The sequence below is a fragment of the Pseudopodoces humilis genome, chromosome 2 (assembly GCF_049639895.1).
Source record: "Pseudopodoces humilis isolate 2021_Gansu_Grassland_sample_001 chromosome 2, ASM4963989v1, whole genome shotgun sequence".
NCBI classification, from domain to species: Eukaryota; Metazoa; Chordata; class Aves; order Passeriformes; family Paridae; genus Pseudopodoces; species Pseudopodoces humilis.
Window position 1 is genome coordinate 60,424,540 of NC_142201.1, and position 27,265 is coordinate 60,451,804.

The following is a 27,265-nucleotide window of genomic DNA, read 5'->3' on the forward strand; positions in this document are numbered from 1 at the left end:
GCTGGGAAAGGCGAACCCTCCCTCCCTCCTTCCTTCCCGGCGGGCGCGGCGTCATCCGGGAGCGCCGCAGGGGCGGGAGCAGCGGAGCGGAGCGGGACGGGGAGGCTGCCCCCGCAGCCGGTCTCGCCATGGCCCGCCAGCTGATCGGCCCCGCGCTGCCGCCCGGCTTCCCGCGCCGCGCCGAGGCCGAGCCGGGCGAGGACTTCAGCCAGGGTGAGAGCACGGGGACGCGGCGGCGGTGGGATAGCGGGGCTCTGCGGCCCTTACGCCACAGCGCGGGATGCTCCGTGGGGGGGAAAGCGGGGCCTGCAGCCGGTGTTGTGTAGCGTGAGATGCTCTGTGAGTGGGCTAGAGCGGCTCTGCCGCCCCTGCTGCCCAGCGCGGGATGCTCCGTGGGTGGGAGAGCGCGGCTCCGGTGTGTCACAGCGCGGGGTGCGCACCGATAGTGCGGCACCTGGATGGAGCGACACTTCCCGCGAGGGTTACTGCAGTGACTTTTCCAGAAGGAAAAAAAAAGAAAAAGAAAGTCGCCACATGCAATGGGATGCTACAGATATGAAACGCTCTAAAACTCGATTTAGAAAAATTGTGCTTTGAGTCGCTTACTTTTGCCCGCTCGAGTGTGGCGTGCGCTTTGAAGCCTGTGCTCTTCAGCAGCTCCAAGTGTGAAATTAGCGGGTAGAAAAGGAGGAGGCTGGGCCTGTGCAGCGTGCTTTCCTCTGCCAAGCCAAACCACTTCTTCAGCTGTGGCTTTCCATGCAGTGTACCTCGGGATGTGGAGCAGACTGCCGGCCAGTAGAGCTGTGCTGCCTCGCCTGCCAGGGTCTCTCAGGCTGAGAGCCTTCACATCAGAAGTGGGATCCCACTGAGACCAGCTGACTGCCAGGCTGGCTCTTCTGCCCTGGAGCTCAGTTCCCCCACTAAAATTCTTGAACCTTCTCTGTCAGTAATATCTCTGGAAGCAGCACTTTGAGTGTTTACACTCCTTTCCCTTAAAACAGGTTCAAGGCACTAGTACATATATTCAGTTTCTAGCAGTCAGTGACCATTTGGTTACTCCAAAGGAAGTCTTTCTGGCTCCTTTCTGACGAGAAAGGTTTGTTGTGCTTGTCTGCTCTCTAATTTTTTAATCCAGAAGAGGGAGCACTAGCAAGAGGGACAGAGCTGCTGCATTAGCTGACACCATGGCAACATCAAGCTCTGGGTGCAGATCTCGGCTTTGTGCAGAAACCTTGACTACGCGAGCTGGTGCCATTCCTGGCCGTATCTGTGTTAGTGGCTTATTCACTTTCCATCAACACACTGATGCATGCTGCAAGTATCTGTATCGTGTATGAGCAAAGCAAGTCAAACTTATCCTTAGGCCATGGGTTTGTGACACTCGGTGTTTCGACAGTGTCTAGTCTAGGTTACTGAGCTGAATTTGTCCTCTCTTTGTCCCAGTGTAGATTGGTTCCGTGGTATTACACTTGCACTGGCGACTGATCCAAGATCTGCTTGGAAATTTCTGTGTGAAGTGGGTGAAAGAGTTTATTTGCCTTTGAAAACTAACAAACAAAAACCCCAAACTCCAGCTACTGGCAGGTTGTTTGTTTTTATAATTTTCACAAACTTTTCCTGACTCTGACTTACAGCAGCTAAGTGTCCCTGCTCACCTCTTGAGGGAGACTGCTGCAGTGCAAAGGAAGAAAGGAGAGCAAGTACTTTGGCATAACGTGCTTTGCTGTACAGAACTACAGCTCCATCTGGAGCCCTGCACCTGGAGTGACAGAAATCACACGGTGGGGCTGCCACCAGCACCTTCTGTGCTGCAACACTTGCTGGCTCTTGAGTCAAATGGGCCTAGAATTTGTTCTGTAACAATTTCCCTTGTGTTTTCTAACTATTTTAAGAGATGCTTCACCTTCTAAAGCTGAACAGCTTTTCCAATGATTTTCCTGTTGTAATAGTCTCGCTGATATTTGAGCTTCTCATTGAAGCTTTTCTTGAAGAGCACTTGTCTTTTTAGTCTACTTTCATAGTTTCTGTCTCCCAACAGCAACAGAATAGGACTTTGAGCAGCCTGTGGCAGGGAAGACTCTCAGGCACAATAGAACGCTCTCAGACACAAGAAATGGGAGAGTGATTACGTATAATTATGATTAGATTTATTGCTAATATATTCCTTCTGGAGGCAATCCACCTGTGAGCTGTCTGCAGCCTTATGAGGCTAGTTGGCCCAGTTTCCAGCAGCTAGTTCTCTAGTGCAGGCTGATGTGTGCCACAGTCAGTAGCAAATATCTCAGCCCCCTTGAGCCCCACTCCCACGCCCCCTCTGGATACGAGTGTCCAAACACGTTCTCCTGCAATACCCACTGGTGTTCTTACTATGGGATAAACCCCATTGCCCATGGACTACCTCTGGTGTCAGAGAAGTGATGCTGGTAATACTTCTGTGACCCTTAATCAGGAACAGGATGGAAGCAAATGGTAGCTGGACAGACCCGAAAGCTCATCCCTGGTAAATCCTTTACCTTCTTCAGCTTGTCCAGCCCATGGGACGCACTCATTTCCTGATTCTTCACTTCAGTGAAGTGCTTTGAAGCTGGACTAACTGTGCTCCTGCTGGAAGAATCATACTTCCTTTGGCCATTTGTCCCTGCCTCGGGGCTGTCCTTGTACCAGCAGGAGAGATGTGCTAGGGAAAGGCTAAAAATAACCAGAGACGCAGAAGGGAGTTTTGTCTGTTTCAGCATTGAGGCCACATTTGCTACAATGTGCATGCATGTGTTGATATGCTGGAGCTGAAAGGCCTTTTCTGTCCTTGAGAGCTTCCCAATATGTGTCTGATGGTGTGGTAGATTGCTTAGAATCCTCAAATAAAGCAGAAATAACCCTAGCAAAACAAAACAAAAAGTAGCTTTTAATTTGGTTCCTGAATTGAATTGACTTAATTTTCAGGCAGATAGCCACCAGAGCCAGCTCATTAGTAGGATGGTCACTTCTAGTAATGGTGAAACATTCGCTTCAGTCTCACTTGGTCCTGTTCCTCCCCTCACTATCCCCAAAATTTCCTTCTCATACTTTTTTATCGTACTATTTTATTTTATTATTATATTTTCCATTGTCCTGCTCTGGATTGTTCCAAGCTCTGGTTACTTCATCACTTTCCTGTTGCCCTGCCATTGCTACCTGCATTTATTCTCCTCATTAGGTTTGGTTTCCTGACTCTTTGAGCTCTCCTCTGTTCCTCCTTTCATCTGTATTTTTCCACTTTTCTGTGGCTTCTGGGGAATTTCACAGACTTCTGATTAGATCTTTGCCTCCGTCCTCACCCTTTTCTTTCTTTGCTCCCAGAATTTTTGCTTAGCAATTTCCATTCCTGCCTTTCTGCTCTTTCTTGTGGCTCCCCAAACCATTCTGATCCATAGCTGTATCTTTGCCTGTGCTGATTGTTAGTCTCAGTGCCATGGTCATATTAATTTTTAATCTCAAGTCTCTTTCCCCTCCATTTCTTTTCACCATGTCCAATGACTTTTTCTTCCTCAGGCTTTAAATGCCATTTTCCTTTCATTAGTCACTCTCTGTCTTTATTTAATTTCTGATTGTCCTGCTTAGGCTGCAGTTCCACGAACAAACAGTTCTTTCAGGGAAGTGCTGTGGTTTGCAGTGTTATTTTTATGCCTTTTAAGTTCCTTGATCCAGCTTATTGCACAGCCCATGCAAACCATTTTGCCAACATAACAGAGAGGAACTGGGATAAAAATATGTGTTATCCCTGTTGTTGAACAACATGCCAGTGGGACCAGACTCCTTCCTTAAGTTGTTTCGGTTTTACTAGTTTTGTGCGGCTCACAAAGCTACTCCTAATTTCTCTCTTCCTCTCTATTTTCAGAGTCATCAAATTATATCTGAGTTTGTTCCTTCCACTCCAAGTCTTTTCTTTTACATTTAGAGCAAATGAAGTCTGCTTGCGTGATGTCAGGGCACCAAGTGGATGGAGAAAGCAGTTGTGCAGGATTTGTCTGGGTTTTAAGTGCTTTTATTCAAGTGGTGCTTTTTGTACCAAAAGAGGACACTTCTTGATAGCAGATTTTATTCCTGCTAATCGTTCATCTGTTTCTTTCCTTTCATCTTGAACTTATTTCACCTTTATAGGCTAAGGTGTTATGTTTGGGGTTTTTTGGAGTGAGAGAAGTGGTTTGTTGATTGGTTTTTTTTCCTTCCTAGTGCTGAGATGGATTTGTATGTCCCAGTTGAAGTCTTTTCCATTAAAACAGGAAACAAAGAAGTGGCAGATCTGCCTGGATGCTTTGTAACTAGTGGACTGTCCTTGTGTCTTGCGCTAAAGATGATTAAAAGCTTCGTGATTTCTGCCTAGGCTTTGTCAGCTAACAATGGAACCATAATATGTATCAGGTTGTATTTTGTACTATCAAAAAGTTGTAGTTCTTCAGCTGGAGATCTAATTTCCTGGTACTATTTATCTTTTCATCTGACCCTTGACTATTCATAAGGGGAACAATGTCTTTTCCTCACCAGAGCACCTCTCTGTCCTGCAAGTCTTGTACTCAGTGCTTGAGGTATTAAGAGGAGGAATGGTGTCTGTGTCTCAGGCTGCTAAATCATCAGTAGAATCAAATCTCCGTTACATGGGAACGTGAGCTGTTTGTACTGTGTTTGTGTAAATAGGGGCCTTGTCCTGGAGTGGGAAGGCCCCTTACCTTGGGACTGGTTTTTGCTTGCTCCAGCTGACTCCTTGTTGATTGAGCCTGTGAGGGTAACAGTGTTAAGGGTCTTGTTTGGGGGGCTGGTAGTATCAATGGCTAAGCTGCTTCTGGACCCACTGCACATGGTACTATAGCCAAATAAATCTATAAAAAGCAGTATCTGCTGGTGAGTGCCAGCTCAGGCCTGTTAGCAGTGTTAGTGTCTGAATTTTAATTTTGCTGAGATATTACCCCAGAGGGTGAAGGTTTGAGTGGAGCATAAGAGCTCCATCCAATACCCTGGCCTTCTGACAGCAACAATTCTTTGAATTCATTCTCTGAATGCCTAAGTCATCCCTTTTTCAGCAGAGTACTTAAATCTGTCCCTGCTATTCACATTTAGTTGAACTGAGAATAACCTTAATCATTAAACCATTCCTAAAGCAGGCTGGGAATTAATTTAATACTTTATGGTTACAAATGCTCCCATTGAAGAATTTATGGTCTCCCACGCTGTGTATGTGCAGATGATGTGTTTCTTTAATAGTAAGCTTCAAATGCTTTATTAAAGATGGTAGTTTCTTTTAAGTATACTGGTTTACGCCACATTCATTGTATATTTGTTGTTATATAAGACAGGGGTTTCTAGTCCTGTTCCAGAACACGCTTATATAGTAATGTCCTAAGTCAGAACAGTTCAGAGTAGGTTGTTGAGGGAAATAAGGTACTGAAAGAAGTAACTTCTAGAAGGCTGTTTAGATAGATATCTTCTAAATGCTAGAGACAGCAGTGATTGAGTAAGCTTAATTCCAAGTAAATATGTTTTGGAAATGCCACCATGGATCATACTTATTTGAAACATTTAGCAGGTATCCTTATTAAATCTGGTCTAGTAGAAGGTTTCCTGCCCATGGCAGGGAGATTGGAGCTAGATAATCTTTAAGGTCCCTTCCAGTCAAAACCATTCTGTGATTTTATGATCCCATATAACTCTGGATATTAAGTTGCAGGACCAGCACTGCCTCCAGACTACAAAAGCAGCTGTAGCTCAGAAACTCCTGACAGTGATGATGACTCAGAATCTCTTCCTCTACCCAGAGACGCAAACAGAGATTCTGAAGAGGAGACAGAAGGAGATCCAGCACCCAAGTGAGTATGGTTTTGGATTATTTTTGTATTTTCAACTTGTATTGCAAATGTAATGTGTCTAAGTTTGGAAAAAGGGACATTACATGACAAAGTTGTGTAAAAAAAGGTGAACTCTCTACCTGTGTAAAACTTCTGATTACATGTTCTTCATGGCCAAGAATGTTCATCTGACATGTCTGACACCCTGTAGTGGAATTAAATTATTTGGGGCAGTCAGATCTCTGCATTTATATGTTTTATTTTAGTTCTGCAAATCTGCATGTTTTTGCTAGGGACAGACACCACTTACCATGTAGATAAGTATTTGGTACTTGAGTTTTGCCCTGGTCTTGGAATACTAGCTCTCTTTGAGAGGCTGTAAGACCTGTTTATGGACATGGATTTAGGCATTCAGTTAAGTCAATTCTAATGAAAAAAACCTGAATTGTTAAACAAGTAACAGGAGTCTGCAGATACTGTCATTTGTTGGGTTGGTTACTCACAGTTGCTGTGTTAAGAATTTGTGTGTGTTTGCTCTAAGGCTTGTATAAGAGACTTGAAGGCCATTATGGCATCTTAATGAGTGCTAGAGTAATTATTATTCAATTTTTTTCTTGTTTTCTTAGTCAATAGTTTTTCAGCTAATTAGAATTGAACAAGAAAAATACTACTCAAAATGCAGACAGTGTATAAAAATGGAGAAAGAAGTGTACTGAATTTTAAAGTAATTTGTGACTAGAAAATGGTGTTTCAACATTATACTAAACTTCTTTCTCCAGCAAAAGCATTCTTAATGTTGTTTTTTAATTTTTTTCTTTTTTTAAATGTCAGAACATTTTTGAAGTGAATCTTATACTCTCAATTTTTTAATTGCTTCAAATAATTTTGGATCCTTTTGCACCGTTTCCTTGGTAACAGCAGGATATTTAGTACAGAAGACCCTATGAAATAATTTTATGTGATTCTTTTCCTTTTTGAAATGTAGATAATTGCTATGCATGTCAAGGTAATTATTAAGTGAAATCTGTATTTGCAGGAAGCCAAAAAGAATTCATGAAGACGATGATGATGATGGCTTTTTTGGGCCAGCTCTTCCTCCTGGATTTAAAAAACAGGATGATTCTCCAGAGAGGTAATTAAAATGGAATTATATTCAGATTCTTTTCCTTAAAACACAATTATTTTTAGATTAAATATTTTGTGTCACTATTACAGAACATTTCAGTTGTGCACTTGATATTCAGATGATTAGAGGTAATGCTTTCTCCATGTTCTGAGAACAAGAACAGCATTCCCTTGACACAGAGCACACAGCCCTCCTAGACCAGGTTGGAAGGAGAGTAAAAGAACTAATGTAAATTTTCTGAGATGTATTTTGAATGTCAAATTTCCTCCATTTCTTTTGATAGGCTACAGATCAGTGGATAAAAACAAATTACAAGTACGAGGACCCATAGTTCTCTACTCCATTCTGATCTGTGAGGGACTGGGACAGTTACCTTGTGTGTGGTGCAATACCATGTCTTTTGCTAATGCATCAAGGATTGTTGTTTGCATGTCTCTAGGTACAAAACTACTCTGAACACTCTAGGTTTCTACAAAAGAGGCTGTTAGGTCTACACAAATAAGCATTATTTATGGTCTCTGTCATGAGGCTTTGAAGCTTTGAAGAATTTGATTGCTTACAGTTATAAAATACTTCCCCCCCAAAATATTACATGGATTTTCTGTACAGAACTGAAATGCGTCTCACAGCCTTTTAGTCTTTACATCAATCTGTGCACTTCGTTCTACAATTTGAAGTTATAATTCATAGTGGAATTGGTGTTTCCAAAGGGATACTTGCTAATGAGAAGTACAGTGGTCCCTTGATCACTTTTATCTACCTCAGAGTAATAGGGAGTTGGTGGATAGAATAATACTTGCCTGTCAGGTATGAGTTTTCAGTTCCAGGAAAGTGACTCAATTTACTGTTGAGCTGTGTGTGTAATATACCATCTCAAATGAAATATCAAAGTTTTTTTTTTAGTTTGCATAAATTTTTATGATGCTTGGCAGCATAAAATTTATGTAACTAAGCAAGAATTTATGTAACTAAGGTTATTTGGAAGTATCTTTCTCATGTACATTTGGTTACACTTTGCTGTAATCAAAAAACTTTTGTAGCTGTGGGTATCATGCTCAGTGGGATCATTTGGTGCTTTGATGGTCCCACAAATAGCTAATTTTTTTTTCTTTTTCTTGTGTTCTGTATGCACAAAGTATTATTTTAATTAAAATTTTCAGCAGGTAGGTAAAAATAATGTATTCTCTATTAAAAAAAAAAAAAAGCTTGTAACTTCTAATATCAGCAGAGATAGCCTTCTTGCTTTCTTGATTTTTGACATGAATCCTTGTGGTAAAATGGAAGAGGAGGGGGCCATTCACTCAAGAGTTGGACTTGATGATCCTTGTGGGTCCCTTCTAACTCAGAACGTTCTGTGACACAGAAGAGGAGTCTGTGACAGGCAGGAGTCTGCTCTGTGTCTGTGGTAGATTAAAGCAGTAGAAGGCACTTGGCACTCACTCTATTGTTTTTTCCTGCCTCACCATACAATTGCTCCTAGCACGCACTGAGAAAGCAGATTGAGGAGAGCTGTTTTGCACCCAGCCTGGTTCCCTGAATAGGTGGGAACCGTGTGATGTGTGGGAAGATCCTTGTCTATCTTCCACCCCCCGCACACCTGGGAGTCTGGGAGGCGTGTGAGCTGTGCAGGGCACAGACACCGTGCTGCTGTCTGCCTGCTGCATTGCCCTTAAGCCTTGAGCAGATTGCCAGCTGCCAACTGAGCCATGAATAATTGAAACAAATGCAGGTCGTTTGTTTCAGTGTATGGACAGGCTGTTTATCAGTTCTGTGTGACATACTCGTTCTTTTATAAAGCTTTTATTCTCTTACATCTTTTCCAGACTTGTGAAAGCAACATGGTCATGATTAGGGGCAGCTCGTGTGGCAATCTGCAGCTTGTTGAAAATGGTTTGAATCATTCCAGCATAAAATATATATGTGAAAAGATTTCCTTCAGTTTTGAAGATTTTATTATTGTTTATCAATGTTAGACAGAAGTGCAGCACTCATAAATATTTCTGAAGTGTTCACACATCAAGGTAAACAGTGAAGGTGATCATAAAAAAATTTATGTTATAGATCAGAAGAATGCTGAAACACCCATCTTGAAATTAGCATTAGCAATGACTTCCAAGTCCAACAGCAGGAGAAAGTTCTTTGCCATATATGAAATGCAGTAGTCCCTAAATTAAAGCTTAGTCCATAAGTTTGGGGGATATTTCTGAACATGTATAGGTACTGAAGTTGCCTATAACAGTAAAATGTGTTTACCAGTTATTTACTAGTAGTTAGTATATTATTCGAGTAAATATATTATCAGAGTTAAAATATTATTAGTATTTAGATTCAATTCACCTGTTCAGAGACCCTTTGGACAGCCAGGAAACTGTTAGGGATCATGTCACCTGTGTACTGCTGAGGAATGACTGAAGAGATGTTCATGTGGGGGAGAAAAAAAGCATAAGAAGTGGAAAGCATGGGAAGGATGAATATGAGAACTACTTTTCTAATTCCTAAAGAGCCTTTGAGCTGTAACAAAATCAAGACAAGAGCATTTGAGATTCGTTCTTTTTCACAGATACAGCCTACAACAGAGATATTCATATATATTTTAGTAGAGAGCTTTTTTTATAGTTTGGTTTATCTGTCTCTCCATGCAGAATAAAAATACTTGCATGCTAAAATAAAAGATTTTTTTTGGCTGTATCTGTGTAAGCTTAAACTCTTTACATTACATTAGGAATTTAAAACATGGTCTTAACAAGAAAGTAGTCAGGAAGGAAAGAAGGAAGATAAAACTGCAGCAGCTAGGTGGGGGTGGAACTTCAAAATTAACCCAGACTTCTTGCCTGCATTTAAAATCTCACCAGTGCCCTTGTCCTGGCCTGAGCTCATATTTATTGCTCATGTATGTGTATCTGTGGTTGGTTCTTCAGTGAGAATTTGTGTCTTTTATTTCCCCTCTTTAAACACTGACAATAATATCACTAGAGCAGGTCTGTACTGATTAGATTACATGGGATTGAGTAAAGGCCATAATTAGCAAATTCAGTTTAGGTGTTGTTACTTTTACTAACCTAAAGCTCACAACTGAAGGTCAAAATAAACAAAGTCTCCTGTTACCTTGGGAGGATACAGGTGACAGGTGTTTGGGTTTGTAATTAGCTTTAAAGAATATTATGGTGGATTATTAAGAGGAACCTGCATTCAAAAGGCTTTCAATAGAGTAAGCACAGTTTCTTTGAGCAGAGTTTGCAGTATTCCTTTCACTGAAAAGAGATTCTCACCTTTCTGTGTTTGTGGAGACAACTGAGTTACATTGCTTGCAGAGCTGCTGCTTAAAAACAAATCAGTGAAGTTACCTGGAATCACAAAACTTTTCTATTTCCAACTCCAAGGTAAAATAAAATCTGAGCAGTTCACTGTTTCTGCTTACCAAAGGACAGTGAAACTGAGATGCAAAACAAGAAGAATGAAATTGGGTTGGTTGAGTAAGAAAGAGTATATATTTGTCTTACCACCTTCCATTGCTCTTGAATCTGGTGAAGGAAGCTAGGGAAGAAAAAAGTGGCTTTTCTTGACTAAATGTTGTAGCTGTTTTGTTTTTTTTTTGCATCAAAACTGTCTGTACAGGATCTGCTAGAAAATGGAGACACTCAGTTATTTCTACAGTATGTGTTCACAGGGGCACACTTGGCATGGGGAGAAAGTCACACTTCTCATCAATGTTTGATTTTTATTTTTATATTGACCTGCTACATTTTTTTCCCCTCAACTGAAAAATCAAGATTTTTTTTTTCTTTCTTTTTTTCCCTGCTGTCAAGGCCCATTATAGGTCCTGCATTACCACCTGGCTTTAGGAAACCTTTAGAGGACACCAGGAGTAGCAGATGTCTCATAGGACCGTCCGTTTCATCAGAATCCCGTCCCCAGGTTTGTGAAAAGAGAAACCTTTTGTTTTAGCACAAACTATCTGAAATGGTTAAACAAGTTGCAGCCTGAAAGAGACTACCAGACATCTCAGGATGACAGTTTAATTTTGGACCAGAAAGTGTCTGGCATGTTTTTGCTAGAGTCAAATACTGGAGCATAAATAAGCCTTAAGAAAAAACAAAAACCAACCAAAAAAACCCAAGAAGACTGGTCTGGTTTGTTGTGCTTTTGCTGTTGAATAGATGCTGCACTCACTGAACACAAGCAATCTTGACATCCTAAATTGCAGGTAGAAAACACATCTTCACCTCCTTAAAGATGTTTACTAGCAGCTACAACCTTTAAATAAGTTTGTCCAAAAGAATACCATCAAGAATGGCATTACAGTGTCACTAAATTGTTCTGAAAAATTGCAGGATGGTACCTGTAATGGGGAGTGAGGTGCAGGACAGTGACACTGACACACCTTTTTGGTTCATGTTTTCTGACTTTTCTGGTCATCTTAGGTAAAAGCTAGGTAGAAGTCCTGTAGTCTGCCATCCCTAGTTGCAAAATAATGCATATGCTACTAAAGAACATTCAGGAACAAGATGTGGGGTAATATACAGCCATGGGGAAGATTGAATTCCCTAAACATGGGCTTCCAGTACTGTTCTGAGGAATCCAAATTGCCTATGGAAGGGCCTGGCAGGCAGGGAGCAGCACTTTCAGAGAAGGTTGTGCACTTCTTGAGCAGCACCTTTTAAGCCAGGCAGGAGACCCTAAAACACCAAAAATCATGCTGGATACCAGCGCTTAAGCAAGTGAATCTTTCTCATGCTATGATAAACTAAATATTAGTTCTTTGGGAGAATTGATGGTTATTCTGCTTACTTTTAAAATACTTACATTTTCACATTTAACTCCTAGACACTATGGGAGATGCTAGACACTCTAGGAAGGAAGGATGCAAAGGCTGCTCTGAAATTTCACTTTCTTGGTTAGTAGTTGCAAAGCATATAATTCTCCAGCCTCCTACAGTGAGTGGTGTTGTAATTCATCATGCAGAAAGATTATCTGACATTTCTGAGGTACTCATAGTCTTATAACTCCAAATAACGATTAAGCAATTTATCATAGTGACAAATCTCTTGAGGCAGAGATGTCAAAACTGGTCTGCTTTTATATTTTGCAAACAAAAAAGTCTCTTTTTTCATAAAAACATCTTCTAGCATCAGCTTTTTTTACAGGTATTACAGAACTTACCATTTTTCCCTTCCTAATAATTACGTTTTTATTACCTCTTCCTAATAATATTCTTTTTCTTATTTTTGAATTAGTAATTTCTTGTTGGCTTTTTTAAAAAATAATTTAATTATTTTGTATTCAAGTACATCTTTAGAGGCATGCTGACTCTTCACTTTGCTTTAGTGAACCTAATGACTCACCACCTTGTGTATTCTCAAGTAATGCTTCGTGCTTCCTGGCTACACAGCCTTGTCATCCTACTCCCATTGCTTTATCACGCACAGTCAGACTGTAACAAAATTTTTACACTTCTGTAGATATTGGGCACCTTAGCTTTGCTCCTGAGGCACTGTGGCATCAGCATTTTCTGTCTAGTTTTGCTTCCGTCCACACCTGTGTTGTTTGAACTTGGAGGGAGGCACCAGTGAGCTTTCTGTACAACCCCTGGCAAATAGGAAGATTTTTATTGACATCTAGTCCCTAACAAATTTATTTTTTTAGCCCTTCTCAAAAAAATTGCTTAGAATGTGATGTTAGAATCATTAAGCTGGAAAAGACTTCCAGGATCATTGAGTCCAACCTTTGACTCATCACCACCTTGTTAACTAGACCGTGGTACTAAGGGCCACACCCAGTCATTTTCTGAACATTTCCAGGAATGGTGACTCCATGGCAGCCTGTTCCAGTGCTTGATAACCCTTTCAGTGAAGAAGTTCTTCCTGAAGGGATCCATGAGGGATCAAAGAAGTGAATGACAGAGCCAAGGGATTTGTTGGAGATGCTGTACATACAGGGGCATAGTACCATGTGTGCCACTGGTACCCTACCCTGCACTTTAATCTTTCTGGCATCCTTACAGAATCTGAGCTTGAGACAGTTCTTGCAGTGTGAAATTGTGATCCTTACTAGGGAAAGACATCCAAATATTGATAGTGATGGTAAAGCCCAAAATATGAAAGCTGTATGCTTGTGTGTTCCAAATTTACCCACGGCCAGAGAGGCTGTGTGGCTGTATGCAGAGCAATGCAAAGTAGCAGGGCTTTGTGTGCTGCCACTGCCTTTATCAGCAGTCTTGCCTCAGACAAGAGATGCTGCTTTTGGCAAAATGGAGATGAGGTATCCATGTTCAAGTGCTAGAAAAGGTCTAATCTGGAGTTCTAATCCAGGTTTTTGTTGTCTGGGAGAGACGTTGCATTGGGTTTATATGCTCTTCTAGATAAAGTCATTCTAATTCTATAAAGCTAAAGTGTTTCTTGATGCTCTTGACACTATGTTTGAAAGAAATGTTTTATTTTTGGAAGCTAACAGATAGTAGTGAGGACGAAGACAATTTTATAGGCCCAATGCCTGCAAAAGGACCAGTCGAATCTGATGTGGCTCAGGATTTTGAACGCAGAGCTCAGAGAATGAAAGAAAAGCTTACTTCAGCAGACAATGTAAGTTGGATTTCTTTTTTCTAGCGTTTTGTTTCTGGAGTGTATTTGTCTTTCTCTTCACCTGTTTCTTTGTAAACCTGGTTGCAGTTCCACTTGGGATGCTATGTGTGTGCAGGTGTCAACACAAAGGAAAAAAAAGTCTGTGATTTCTGCTGGAAGCCAAGAGATTCAGACAGTAATTTTTTATTATGTTTTTTTCACTCTTCCCTCTACCCCTACTTCTTTTGCAAAGGATGAGCCCAAACAACTTGCCAGGGAATCATGGATGACAGAGCTTCCACCTGAATTGAAAAGCTTTGGATTTGGCCCAAGAACATTCAAGAGACGAGCTGATGACAAATCAGGTGATAGATCTATTTGGACAGATACTCCAGCTGACAGAGAGAGAAAAGCCAAGGTGAACATTTATTTATTCATTCATATGCACTTGCAGGCAGTAAGTGTTACTGATGTTCTGTGAAAACAAAGTAAAGATACTGTGGCATGTTCAGTGAAATTTTCTTTTGCAGATTTTTCTTTGTTATCAAGATTTACTGATTCAGGCTTTACTAATAAAGGCAATGAAGTAACAATATTAAATATCATTGATATGCATTTATTTATCCTCCCTTTTTGCAGTAGTCAGATACTCTGTATCAGCTCATTGACTTTCCAATTAGCATGTCCAGTTTCTTCTATCAAGCTGAGCAGAAAGTACCTGATGGCTTCTATCATGGTGTTTACCCTCCAGATTTAATTAAAGTAGATATAGATTTGCTTATTTTTTACTTCAGACATTCTGAATACTATAGCATGTGATTTTCTTCTACTCATCAGGAAAGAGAAGAGACAAAAATGTCAAGCAGCAAGGATAATGAAGAAATAGTATTATCTGGAAGGGACAAGAGGCTTATTGAGCAGGTGACTTCATACAATGTAAGTGTAATCACAAAATACTTTATTTCCTTTAGTTCTTCACTCTTATTCTGGTTCTCATTTCCAGTGCTGCTGGTTTCCATGGTGATGCCACTACAATTTTCCCTTTTAGTGCCCAAACCTACTGCTGTTTTAAGGCATTAGAACACTTGGCATTAATGCCAACAAGAGCAGGATTGGGTACTCTCCAAAGTGACAGAATTTGGGTCTGTGTATATTGCCTCAGTTTTCGATGGTGCTTCCCTTCAATCATCCTCATGTCAGGACATGGTTGCTGGGACTTTAGATCAAATATTACCTTGCTTCACCCAATTACTGACATCCCAAGAATAAAACAATAGTGCAGGTATGACTTTTAGGCTAACATACGCACTAACCTAAAAGAGGTCTGATGGGGTAAGCAGGTCACTGCATTAATTACCCTCTGTCATTAATTACATTAACTACTTATTACAGTAACTTCATAACGTGTAGGTTTTTTTCAGTCTCTACAGGAGCAGATAATGTTCACAGACTGATGTTGATTACTAGAAATCTGAACTCCATGTCAAATTTCCTCTCACTTTTCTCTCTGTCTGCCCTGTCCCTCAGAGTGTGTAGACCACTGCCTGCCTTACAGCTCTTACTTCCTTGATGTATGGCCTGAACTCTTATGGAAAGCAGTCTTGTTTCTTGAGAGGACAATTAACTTGAGAATCACATCTTTGGCTTATTTTATGTGTTTATCTGGCACTTCTGATAATTTATTTGTGGTTCATTAAATCATGTTTCTCCCAACTTAGAGACTTGCAAATCCAGAGCTATTAGCATTCTGTCTTAAGGTTCTTCTTTAGTGTCTGTTTCTACTGTCACTATGAATACAGTAGAATAATTTTCATGTAAAACTATGGTTTTGTTCTCTGCCATTGCTGGAATAAAACATACCCAGGCCTTTGCTGTTCCTAAGATTCATGGAGTTGTCTCAAAGTTTAAAAACAATGTTTCTTGGGTTGTTTTGTTGTTTGTTTTTAATTTTTGTTAAATCGGCTCTTTTTTTGATTTTCAGGTGGTTGTTGTGGGTATTTTTCTTTTAAAATTTTTTTCCTCTATTCTTTCCTATTTCTTTCTTCACTGACATTTACCAAGGATACTTCACTAGAACAGGTTTCATTCTTAAAGTAGTTTCTCCTTTGGATGCTGATGCGACATACATTCTCTGGTGCAATTTTGTCAACACTGACAGAGTTACATCATGAATAAATATTGTCTTATTCTCCATGAGAATCTTTTCTTAACTCATGCCTAAGCTATTATTTGCATGTGTGATGTAGTGTTTGCACAAGAAGTGAAGGGAAATCATGAGAAAACAGAGCTGCTCAACTTTCACGCTTTCTGATGAGAGAATTAGTTTAGATACACAAATGCACTGTACCTGAGTAAATGAGGGGCCTTATGGTCTTGTGAGAGCTAATACTGCTCCTGTGTGAAATCGGCAGTAGTTTTAGGTTGTGTTTGAGTTAGAGCAAGCTCTCTAAGAAATGCAGCTAAAGCCCTTGAGCTGGCAAAACACATGCTCCAGCTCAAACCCATGACTTCATCCTGTGGGCTTTCTACAGATGATTCAAAGTTAGGAGCACACATTTAAAAACCCAGCGTAGTGCATAAAAGATTAAAAGGGTGTCTAGCTTGTCCCTGCCCCTACCAGTGACCAAATCCAGGTGTTTAGGGAAAGTTTATAGGAAGCTAGGTCTGTACTTAGAGATATTTCTTTTGACATGGTGTTTTCATTCTGCCAATAATGTCAGAGCAACTTTTGTATTTCTTCTGCGTTATGTATATAATTTATCTGCATTGTCTGCAGTGATTCAACAGCATCATAGCTATCTACAACGTTATGGCCATCTACATCAGTGAGTTATTAGTATTTTAGCCTAGACAAGATTGCACACACTTTCTATTCCATGTATGCTAAATTTGTCATTCTGTATCCAGTTACTAAGCTGTCTTCTTTTTCTGGAATTTTTAGCCTTCCTGACTTCAGTCTTTCCATTTGGATTTCCTGTATGTTGTTGATATTTTTTAAGACTTTTCTTCCTCTTCCTCCTCATTTTTTCCAGGAGTCAAAAAGGTCAGAGTCTCTCATGGACATACACCAGAAAAAGCTGAAGAGCAAAGCATCTGAAGAAATGAGCAAACCTCAGGAAAGAAGGCCATTTGACCGAGAGCAGGATCTCAAAGTCAATCGCTTTGATGAAGCACAAAAGAAAGCTCTTATAAGAAAATCCAGAGATCTGAACAGTAAATTTGAGCACAGTAAAGGCAACATGTTTTTATAAGATGAAAGCATTAAGCTTTTTTTGAAGTGAAGTCAATTAAAATTTGAATAGTTAATTTTTGTAAGTATTTTTCTGTAAATATTTGTATGCAAAATAAATATCCAGATGTTTAACTATTTTTTCTTGTCTGTAAATACCCTCTTAGATCTGTAAGTACCCTCTGTATTAAAACTAAACTGTTGAAGGAAAGTCCTGGTATAAAAAACAAAAATATGAATTTGCTACTTTAAAACTTTGATACGATATTTTTTTTTTCTTGTTAGCATAAAAAAATTAATTAAAATAGGTGGGTTTTTAAGGAACTCTAGATTTAATCTTGCAAGGGAGTTGGCAGTTTTCCCTTTTCTCCTGCCATGCTGAAGATGCTCTTTCTGAGCCTGACCTGAAGGCCATGAAAAAATCACCTTTATGTGCAGAACATTGCCTGACTGGAATTCCTGCTGGGGAGTATAAACTCAAATGGCAGCTTTTACATTTGCCCAGTGCTTTTGTTTCTGTGATTCTATGTCTGTACATAAATACAGGTTTATATGTATGCAGTATAGTTTCTGTACTATAGCAGAAAGAGCAGGAGTAGTAAAACCTCAAGGTTTTCAGAGTTAGTTGTAAAATGGTAGTATATGAGAAGAGAAAATCTAATTTGAGTTTCAATCTGTAGGGATTGTCATCAGAAATACATCTTTTTTTAAGCACATACAAGGTGAATATCAAAAGAAGGCTTATTTTGTCCATTAATTTGCAGACCAGAACAGCTCTTCTGTAAGGAAGGAAATAAATCTGACATTTGAAAAAGTGTACATTCATGTTTAGATTTCTTTACCTCTTCTGTGGGTGAGCAGCAGAAAGGGTTGTTAAACCTTGCAGTGGGCTGCTCAGAGAGGTGGTGGAGTCAGCATCCCTGAAGGTGCTCAAGAAACTACTGGATGTGGCACTTGATGCTTTGGTCTACAAGGTGGTCATTGGTCAAAGGTTGGACTCGATGATTTAGAAGTCTTTTCCAACCTAAATGATTCTGTGTTAATTATTTAAAATTAGACCTGTGTTTTTGCCCTTTGTCTCAAATGTTTAGGATCTTTCTTAAGCAGTTTCTGAAAGTATCTATACATGGAAACAATTTTATATATGAGATGCTGGCAATTTGTTTGGAAATATAAATACTGTGGGGTTTGCTGTAATTTGAAAAACATTCCTGTAATTTGGAAAAAGGCTACCCTGAGAGATGGTGTCTGGGTTACTTCATGTTTAATAGAGCGGTGACCTAACAAGCTCCAGAAATGAATAGTTAAAAACTTGGTGTTATTTTATTACATTTGTGTGTGAGCTGGAGACACAGGCTTCATGTGCTGAGAAGTCTTGGAGAGTTTCCAATATTGCAAATGAGTGCTTATGTGGAATGTATTTAGATACCTTTTTTTTTTTTTTTTAATGGACAATTTATTTTGCCAGCTGAAAAATCTGCTGCCTTCAGGAGAAAGAGAGACTGATTTTGTATTGTCTTCACTTTTTATCAGTTTTCAGTTTCTGAGCCTTCTGTTTTGAGGTGAAAGGAGGGTTTAAATAGGGGCTATTTATTTTTCTTCTCCTGATACAGACTTCTATTGCCTCATGCTTTTTTAATTCAGCAAGGCCTCGTTAAGATTCTACTTTCTGAGCTAATGTACATTTCTTTATTGGAAAAGCAGTATTAGAAATGTCTGGGATTTTTTTAGGCAACTGGAGCGATGACAGGGTGAGCATAACATGACTAGCTAAATCTTCACAGCTGAGAAAAAAATTACTTGATGAGCACATCATGCAGTCCTTGCTCATTCAAAGTCTGGAGCAAGGATGAGGTCTGCTTTTATAAAAATTCTGTTGTTGTTGTTCTGTGCTGTTTTGATTTTTCTTCTTGGATCCGGTGGCCAGCTCCAGTTGGCTTCCTGCTGTTTGCTCTCTGCCCTGCCTGGCCCCATCATGATTTCCTGCCCTGTCCAAGGCAGTGTTTGAGAGGAGGCTCTGCAGTGTTGCTCAAGAGGAGAGCTCTCATAACGGGGGTGCAGCAGCCCCTTTGCCATTGTGCACTACTCTTCCATCTGTGGGACACGTGGTTCTAATTAATGAAGCCTTGGTGTGAAAACTTGGTTTTGACTCTTCTTTTTTTTCCCCCCACCCTGCGGCAGCTTCTTAGAGATTTGATGATATCAGTGTTATGAACTTGAGGTGGGAAAGTGGAATTGTTGGGAGTTCAAGTTAAGCTTTTCATTACTTTGTGTAAATTGCATGAACTTCTGCTCTGACTTAATACACAAACTCATCTCTTACTCATGCCAAGCCATTCCCTCAAATAGTCATTAGAACAAACAGTAACTCAGTAAATTACAAGCTCTGTAAGCTTTTATAGGAAAAGATGAGACATCTTCTACAATTTGGACAAGTTGTAAAGTATTTCTGCTGAAATGTTAGGAGGTGTTTTTTCAGAATCTCATTTGAAAAACCAGAATCTATTTCACAGAGAATCTTCACCATAATTACTATGCAGTGTTTCTGGTAACCAGCTCCCAACACAGATCTAATGTATGCTATTGCTATTCTGCAGTGCCAGCCCATGTCACAGCATACTGACTCCAGGCATATCAGGAAATCCTGTTTTGTAAAACAATAATGTCAGGGAGGTTTTCCTGGATGGGAAAAGTCTACCAGCCTAGATTTTAGTGTGCTTGCCTTTGATTTGTGCTGGTGTAGACATCCTTTATCTATACTGGTGTTGAACATTCCTGGTCGAGAGAGAGGTCTCCTGCCTTCTGAAATGTTAAACAGGTGTGTAATTCATAGTATAGTCAATAAAAAGCAGGTTTTGTAGTAGGTGTATGATAAATTGGGTGTTTAAAAGGAATTTTAAGGAACATTTTATGTTAATAAAAAAAAGGGAAGAGAACCAAAAAACAATTGTTGAGTTTGCTGTTACCAAGGAACAATTAAAAGCAATAAAGACATTTCAAGAAAGCTTACCAATTTTTTTTTTATGTGTCTTCAGGAAAAATATATTGAGCTACCATGCTGTCTGAGATGGAAAATTTTGTTAGAATATGATACAGTAATACCTGGCTAAAATCTCTGTCTATGCTCTTCCAATTCAAACACCTATTTGTGGTGTTATTTTTTGCTTTTCCTGTTGTAGAACGGATATTTGTGGATCCCCTGTGCGTGTTGGCTTTCCTGGAATGACTGCATTACCCAAATAATCAACATCAATAGAAATGTCTTTTATTTAGGGCTTTGATGGCATCATATTGGTAGCACCAAAATGGCACTGTAAAAATATCTTTCTTCCGGAAAGAAATATTGAGATGAAATATTGACATATTTCTGTCCAATAGGAAAGGGGGTTTTCTGCAGAATGCTCCAGAAGATTCTGAGAGTCCAGGACTAACTGAGCTTGAAACGTAAATTTGTTGTTATTTCTGTCCAGCCGATTGTAAATCACATGTTGATTTAAGAGTCATATAGCATTAAAAATCAGAATCTGAAAACTTTCTGTGCATGCATCCTCAACTCCTGCCACCCACCTTGTGTACAGTGCATATAGTTTCTAACTACATAATCACCTAATTCTCAAATAAAAAATGTGCATGTGTTTTCCTGTCCTTATGAATTGTGTGCAGTGCAGTTTATATGCTGGGAGTGGAAAAACCCAACAAGTTATGCAGTGTCTTTCAGACAACCTCTTCAGATTTTTCTCATGTGCTCACAAAGATGGTTGAGGAACACAATTGCAGTTCCCTGTCGTTGTGCACCTCTGAAATGCATCTTTCTGATGTTTCCAGCTCTGGCAGATGTATGGGAAGTGGTGGCCCACAACAGTAACTCACACAAATGTGGCATTTCTGTTCTTTTCAAACATGACATGAAGGCTGCAGCATTACCCATGCAGAGCTGATTTTTTCATAGCAGCCACTTCTGGTTGCTCAGAAAGTGGTTGTCACTTGCAACAGCCACTGGCTTAGTGCATCTGTTCTCTTAAAATGGTCCTTAAACCTCTAATAAGTCCCACTGCTCTTTGAAATTACACCCATTTTGGATCAGCATGGAAATCAAGCCTTAGTTTTAAAAACAAAGTCTTTCTTTCATGGTAGTAGGAATTTAAGGTCTCTCGGAGACAGCAGTACAGATTGTCACTTCAGCAGGAGCAGATGCAGCTGTGACTTCTTCCAAATAACTATTCCAAACATAAATATTAAAAAACAACTCGCATAAACAAAATTAGAGGAAGGAGAAAAAAATAAGTGTCTGACCCAGGCTCTCAGCTGCTTAACATTGCAACCACTTGCTTCACTTCACAGGGCTGTAAGCCACTTGTCCTTGCACATGTGACACCTGGCCAGGAGTTTGAGAACTTGGGGCAAATTACATCTTCTTTCTGTCCTTACCTGTCTCTCTCAGAGAGCCTTGCTAGTACCTGGACATGCAAGCCCCCAGCTCACAGCCCTGCTGCAGCTGCACCACTCAGCCCTCTTACGCTGCTCGCCAACCAGTCCAGCATCACATTGGCTGTGCTCACACACACCCACTCAGATCAGAAAGAACACACTGGTTTAAACCAGATAAAAATAGGTTTTAATGAGAATACAGAACAGATTGGAGTATTCAAGTGCAGGCAGGGCTCAGGCAAGCACACTGACCTGCTCTTTTTATACTTTTTCTCTCCCACACTTTCTCCTTTCCAATCCACCTGAATTCCTTCCTTTTCCCACTTTTGATCCATCCCCAACATCCTGAACTAAGTCTTGTACATTCCCTTGGCCCTCCCAAAACAAGTTGTAGGCAATCCCAAAAATGTTTTTCCCACCACATCCCTTAGTGAGCCTTATACCCATCATCTTACTGTAAATACCTCTAGGTGTCTCTCCATGAACCACAAGAGGTTCATGAGTCTGCTCTGCAGGGCCTCACACACCACTGGCACTGAGGCCATGGAAGCTGAATGATCCTTTCCACTGCCTGGGGTTCCCCTTTTTTCTGTTCAGCTGCTTTGCACCTCTCCTGTCAGGGCAATGAAGGGTTGGCCTGGCCTAGAGGGACATCTGAGCTGAGTGAAAGCAATCAAACCAAGCTCCTGCTGCTGCTTCCCAGGGCTGCACCACTCCCCATCTGATGCCCCACAGCACCAGGAGATGGTAAATCGAAGAGGTTGATTCCCATCAAGACAGAAAAGGCACAATGGAAAATCAGCAACTTCAGGAAAAGGAGACCAGCTGGCTGCTGGTGTGGTACAAAGCCTGTAGCCAGGGGGAAGCTGTCTAGAATCCATAAAGGTGTTCCTGCTGTTTCCAAGGTAACTTCCATCTTCTGCCACCCAGGTGAGGCTCAGCCTTTATCATCATGTGAGCAGAATACAAATAATGGGTCTGATGTGGAAAACAAAGTGCACACAAAATGCCATGTGTTACCCCAGCTGCTCTGATAGTGGTTTCTCACCTTCCAGCCTTCCACATCAGCCTACTGAGGCAAAGTGGTAGGAACAAGAAATTCATCCACTGCAGCTGAACCTTCCTGACTCGCTGCCAGATGGAAGTCAGCTAATTCAAAATTATCATAGGTGGCTTTCCAACTGGAGTTACAACTCAAGAGCCCAGGAACCTCATCAATGCACAGCTCTTTTGTGCCCATGCCACATGGATCTGACCTCCTCTGCATGCTCATCTGAGAGGATCCATGAGTTCTCCACCTTGCATTGGCACCAGCTAAGCTTGGCTGTTGCCTAAAAGGCCATCCTGGGATCATCTAGGGATATAATGGTGTGAGAGCTTCTCACACTGCATCTCTCTGGCATGAGAGAGCTGAGCTGCTGTCACCAAACCAAGTGGCACTTCTTGTATGGAGTCACACGGGTCAGGTGCTATTGACCTCTGCACCACCTGTGACAAAAGTCACTGGGTTTTAATTGCCTCTTCAAAACCAGCATGAGAGAGGAAAAGAAGAGTGAGAGTATGTGCCCACAGCCACGTACTGAGTGCGATACTTTAACCCTTTGATGTCATCATTGTCCACAAAGGGAGTTTCCAAGAGCAGAGAAATCACTGAAGACTTTGTGTAGTTCTTCATGTCATTATTATGCTGTGCACTGGCAGGGAGCCCACACCAAAAATGCCAGCCTCTCACAGAGCCCTCCCAGGACATAATCCCAGGCTGTGGCCCTGCTGCTGCCCCTGGTCCAACATCTTCTCTCCAATGCCTTTTCAGAACAGAGACCTCAGCGGGGAGAGGGACACAAGTGCCAGGCTGAGCTGTTAGGGCAGAATCTAGCACCAGACCATCACCACAGTGCTGAGGGCTATGTAGGATAGTCTTGAGGAGGTTTCCACTCAGTATTGATACTCTAGCAGGACAAGCGCATGGCCAGGAACCAGAAGGGGATCTGCAGTGACACTAAATTCAAACATTAACTGAAAAACTTGGCAGCAGGAAGCCCTCCTCTCCAGGTATTTGCTGCTTTCCTGGAAGCCGGCATTATCTACTCCAGGTGTCAGCTCTGATTCACCCACAAGACTCTGTGTCACAAAATGTCATATCAATGTGACTCTTTTAGAGTATTTCAGAGCATAAACCTCAGAACTGCCAATATTGAAGAGTTCCTAGCACTGTGTGCTAAAATGCTCTGGTTTGGAATATGGAATTAAATTTGGGATTTTTTTTTTTTTTTTACCAAATATACCCCCACCTACAAGCCTTTGACCTTCTCAGATCAAAAAAGCTGAGAAGAAATGTGTTGGTGCCTAAGAAGCAGCTCCCCAAGACCTGCTCTGGCAATGCTGTACCCCAGGCAAGGAGGCTGGCTGAGGTCCGCTTCCCCATGCAGGAGCTGCAGCAATGCCAGGATGAGCAGATCTGTGAGCAGGGAACCTGCCCATGCCAGAGGATCAGACTTTTCCATCTGTCTGACTGACCTGACCAGGAGGAATCTTGTGTCGTTCTCTCTTATAGGACGTGGAGAGACCCACCTTGCCTTGTCAACTTCTGGGATGAAATGAGGTATCACAACCAGCAGCTGAGGCAACCAGTGACACTTCCGTGTCCCACACCTATTTGTCAAATCCTTCTCATCAGGGTCCTGAAAAATTGAGTGTGGAAGGACCTGAGTGGTCACCTACCAGCTGGTGGTGATTTTCTCTAGCACTCAGAGGTGGGCATTGCCCAACAAACTGGTATCTCCTGGCACATGGACAAGAGAGCTTGTAACCTCTCATCTAGGCTTAAGCACACAGAAAAAGCAGGAATCTCAACCAATATCCAAATAGCAATAGCAAGTGAGATGATAAAGGCAGCTGAGGCATCATCCTATTTTGACTGCTGTACCCCCTCAATTAGCAATTGAGTAATCTTGGTTACAAAGTCATATTAAAAACTCTTCACCAGGAGGAATTCTTGGTTTAGCAGCTAATATGAGACAGTGAAAATCTGCCAAATGCTTGGGAATTTGAAATGCACTAGGCACAACTTTGCAAAGGCAAGAGAAAGCTTCTTTCTCAGCCTGTCAAAAGATAGTCTTCAGCTCTTCAAAAGCATCAGCTGGGATGAAGTGCTTCCAACAGGCAACATTTCTTACAGTGTAGTTGTTCCATTTCTGATCTTCCAGCCCTTATTCTCAAAGAAAATCCTACAATATCTTTGTGAGGTAAATCTGGGAACTGTATCTCATTACTTTCCTGAATACTAATGTTTTAGAATACATTACCTCCTCTCTGCACCTTTCCCAATTATCAATCTCCCAGTGCTCTACATCATGCTACTATTATTCTACAAATTACCTGCACCTCTTTTCCCCCTAGGATATAACCACCAATATAGTCTTTATATTCCACAGGTGCTGTCAGATGTCTAGCTCAGACACAGGTTTAATTAAACCCAGAACAATTGTTCCCAAGATGCAGTTAGTTTGAAATTCACCTCATCTTTCCTGAGGAGCGTACACGCCCCAAAACTCATCTGCTCTCTTCAGAGATACTAGCTGGCTCCAGAAAAGCAATTACACCTACATAAAAATCTTTATCTTGAAACCTTTGGCTCTTACAATACTGGCATGCCAAAAGGCTTCACAGACTGCAAATGGGAGGGGCAGAATGTGACAGGGTCTGGTTTCTAAAAAATAGAGGTGTGACATTATGACATGCTCCACAGAAGATCTTAAATTCTGTTTCACAGGACACAGTGGGGTTTGAGCACTAATTTAATATAGGTGCTCACTTTTGAATAGCAACAATGATCCATAGCTACAAACTCCTGTAAAGCTCAAACTCCACTCCTTCAGCCCCTACTTGGAAGAAACACCTCTGCACTCCTTCAAGAGGCTCCTCTCCATAAGGGAAGCAACATTTGAGCTGCCCTTTCATGGAGCCTCAGTTTCCCATCTGTAGAATAAGGAAGGGGGACAGGCTCAGACTTAGCCACTGCAGGCTGCCATCTCCCCACTGCTTTTCCATTGCTGCTTGAGTTTGCTCCTGGCTGTGGCCAGTCTCTCTCCAGACATGCCCCCAAGGGAAGTGCTGACAGTGTGGGAGTGAGTCGTGCAGAAGAGCAAGTAGCTCTAGGACCAGCAGGAACCCAGCCTGCAGGGTGACCTTTTGAAGGAGAATCACCACAATACATATTTATCCCATTTAGAGAACAGAGGAGGTAAACTTTGACTGTGGCCAAGGTTTTTATAAAGCATGAGACCAGCTGAGGCCTTTCTCATACCTGTAGTATTTTAAGCATTCACCTCCCTCAGGTTGCTCTGTTAGCTCTTAATGTCTGGGTTTACACTGCTCTTGTTCTCTCTCACTGCATCTCTAACAGCATCTCTTTCCTCAGTTGGGTCTCTAATTTTCATAGATTTATGGCAGTATATTACCTTTAGGCTTTGTTTGAAACTGATGGATGGTTTCAAAATTTTAGGGATGAAGCCACTTTCAAGCAGACACCTACAGAGACAACGTAACCCCAAGAGCTTCCTTCCTGCAGAAAAACAAACTAAATGCTATGTAGTTATGACGTTCAAAGCTCTATTATAATGCATAAACATAGAAGTACAGAAATAATGGGGTGAGAGCAGCCTAAACTTTGGCCTTCTTTAATGTTTGGATACTTGACTTTGCAATTTTAATGACTCTTTCAAGGAGTTACTTTTATATTCAATGCAGCACTTTGTGCGATCGCATGTTAACTTTGATGGACTCTGTTTAAGTGGGGGAAGATGCCTTGTAATTTTCTGTTGATTTTCACCTTTTTTGCATTTTTTCCTCACACACTCTCGCCCACTGAGAGTAGATTCACAAATCTATGCACAAATATGCAGGGGATCAGCAATGCAAAAGCCATCCACGTCCTTGTCCCCATGCCATGGATGACAGGAGGCCGATGAATATGATCCTGAAGCCTTGCACAGACAGGCTTACTGAACTTGAGAGTGCCACTTGTGTGCAGGGAGATGATTCACTTGAGCAAAGGCTGTGGGATCTGCCCCTACTTGTTGAGACACTTTCTTCATAGCAAATGCTGGCTGTTCAAACAACACTCACGTTTCTATTTTGAGTCACTGTTTACAAGTACAGACTAACAACAGTTGGAGAATGGAAATCTGCTACCAGCCAGCACTCTCCTGGCACTCTCAAAAGCAGTTTACAGAAACTACATTATTGGAGAGGATCAGAATGGACAATTGCTCTAAATACATTAAAAAGATGTTATTATCTGCCAGAGACTTCACATTTCCTAAGAGGAAGGTGAGTATCTGGCACTTTCACTAACAGGTTAGAGGAGTAATTACTAGTGCAGAGACTTAGACTCTTATCTTTGACAAGTTGTCAAGGATTTCTGAGACCAGTGAAGTATCACAATGTTTTCAAAATACCATCAAATTTTCTAGTGAAGAGCTGTAGGTTTATGGGTGCTTGACTGAAGCACCTCTTAAAGGCTGTCAGAAGCAATTTGCACTGTCGCTCAGCAGAGGCAATGGATGGTTTAATATCCAAGCCTTTTGCTCTGCACAGGCATGTCACCTAAGTACATATTGTACCCCAAGGAAATTGCTACCCATTCTTTGTACATTTGCTCCTCTTTGTGCGAAATCGGCTGCTACTCCAACAGTTCAAAGACCCTCATCAAAACCATAATTTGGGTTCAGTCAACAGGGTTTTACAAGAGGGAAAATTTCCTTACTAGAAGTGTTCAAAACAGATGTCATGCCAAACTTACAACTCATCAAGGTGCGAGGACGCTTCACGTGACGTGCCTTCATTTTCAAAAGCTGACTTTTATTGAGCAGTAATCTCAATGATTTTGTGTTGCTCTCCTTTCTAATATAGCAGTGGGTTCCTTTCTGTGAAGGATTCTGTATGCCTTGAATGCCCATGATGAGCTGGCAAGCACAAGTGGCTTCTTATGTCTGGGTTTTCTTCAGCAGAAGCATGGCTGATATGTCACTGAGATCAGAACAAAAGGTCAAGGAAAGCATTACTAAGAAATTTAATCTTGAGTCTCCTGCTCATCTCTCTACATGGT

General features: G+C 41.1%; 1 protein-coding gene across 2 annotated transcripts; it reads left to right on the forward strand.

Annotated features, from left to right (window-relative positions):
* The first annotated feature begins 45 nt into the window (after positions 1-45).
* Positions 46-20,377, forward strand: GPALPP1 (GPALPP motifs containing 1). 2 transcript variants are annotated; one of them, XM_005516384.2, is made up of 8 exons: positions 46-213; positions 5,693-5,837; positions 6,853-6,948; positions 10,749-10,857; positions 13,386-13,520; positions 13,753-13,917; positions 14,337-14,435; positions 16,532-20,377. In XM_005516384.2, exons 1-8 carry the CDS (start codon positions 129-131, stop codon positions 16,748-16,750), a joined length of 1,053 nt encoding a protein of 350 aa, XP_005516441.2. In that variant the 5' UTR covers positions 46-128; the 3' UTR covers positions 16,751-20,377. The 2 variants fall into 2 exon arrangements, with proteins under 2 accessions (XP_005516441.2, XP_087907591.1); XM_088051465.1 differs by having other exon boundaries at positions 5,699-5,837.
* Positions 20,378-27,265: the final 6,888 nt, after the last annotated feature.

What these genes read in the sequence shown, in the direction of transcription:
- GPALPP1 (XM_005516384.2), top strand. Translation starts at nt 129, where the DNA reads ATGGCCCGCCAGCTGATCGGCCCCGCGCTGCCGCCCGGCTTCCCGCGC. An exon ending in GAAGGAGATCCAGCACCCAA is followed by an intron (nt 5,838 to 6,852) that starts GTGAGTATGGTT and finishes CTGTATTTGCAG; the next exon opens with GAAGCCAAAAAGAATTCATG. An exon ending in AGCAGGTGACTTCATACAAT is followed by an intron (nt 14,436 to 16,531) that starts GTAAGTGTAATC and finishes CATTTTTTCCAG; the next exon opens with GAGTCAAAAAGGTCAGAGTC.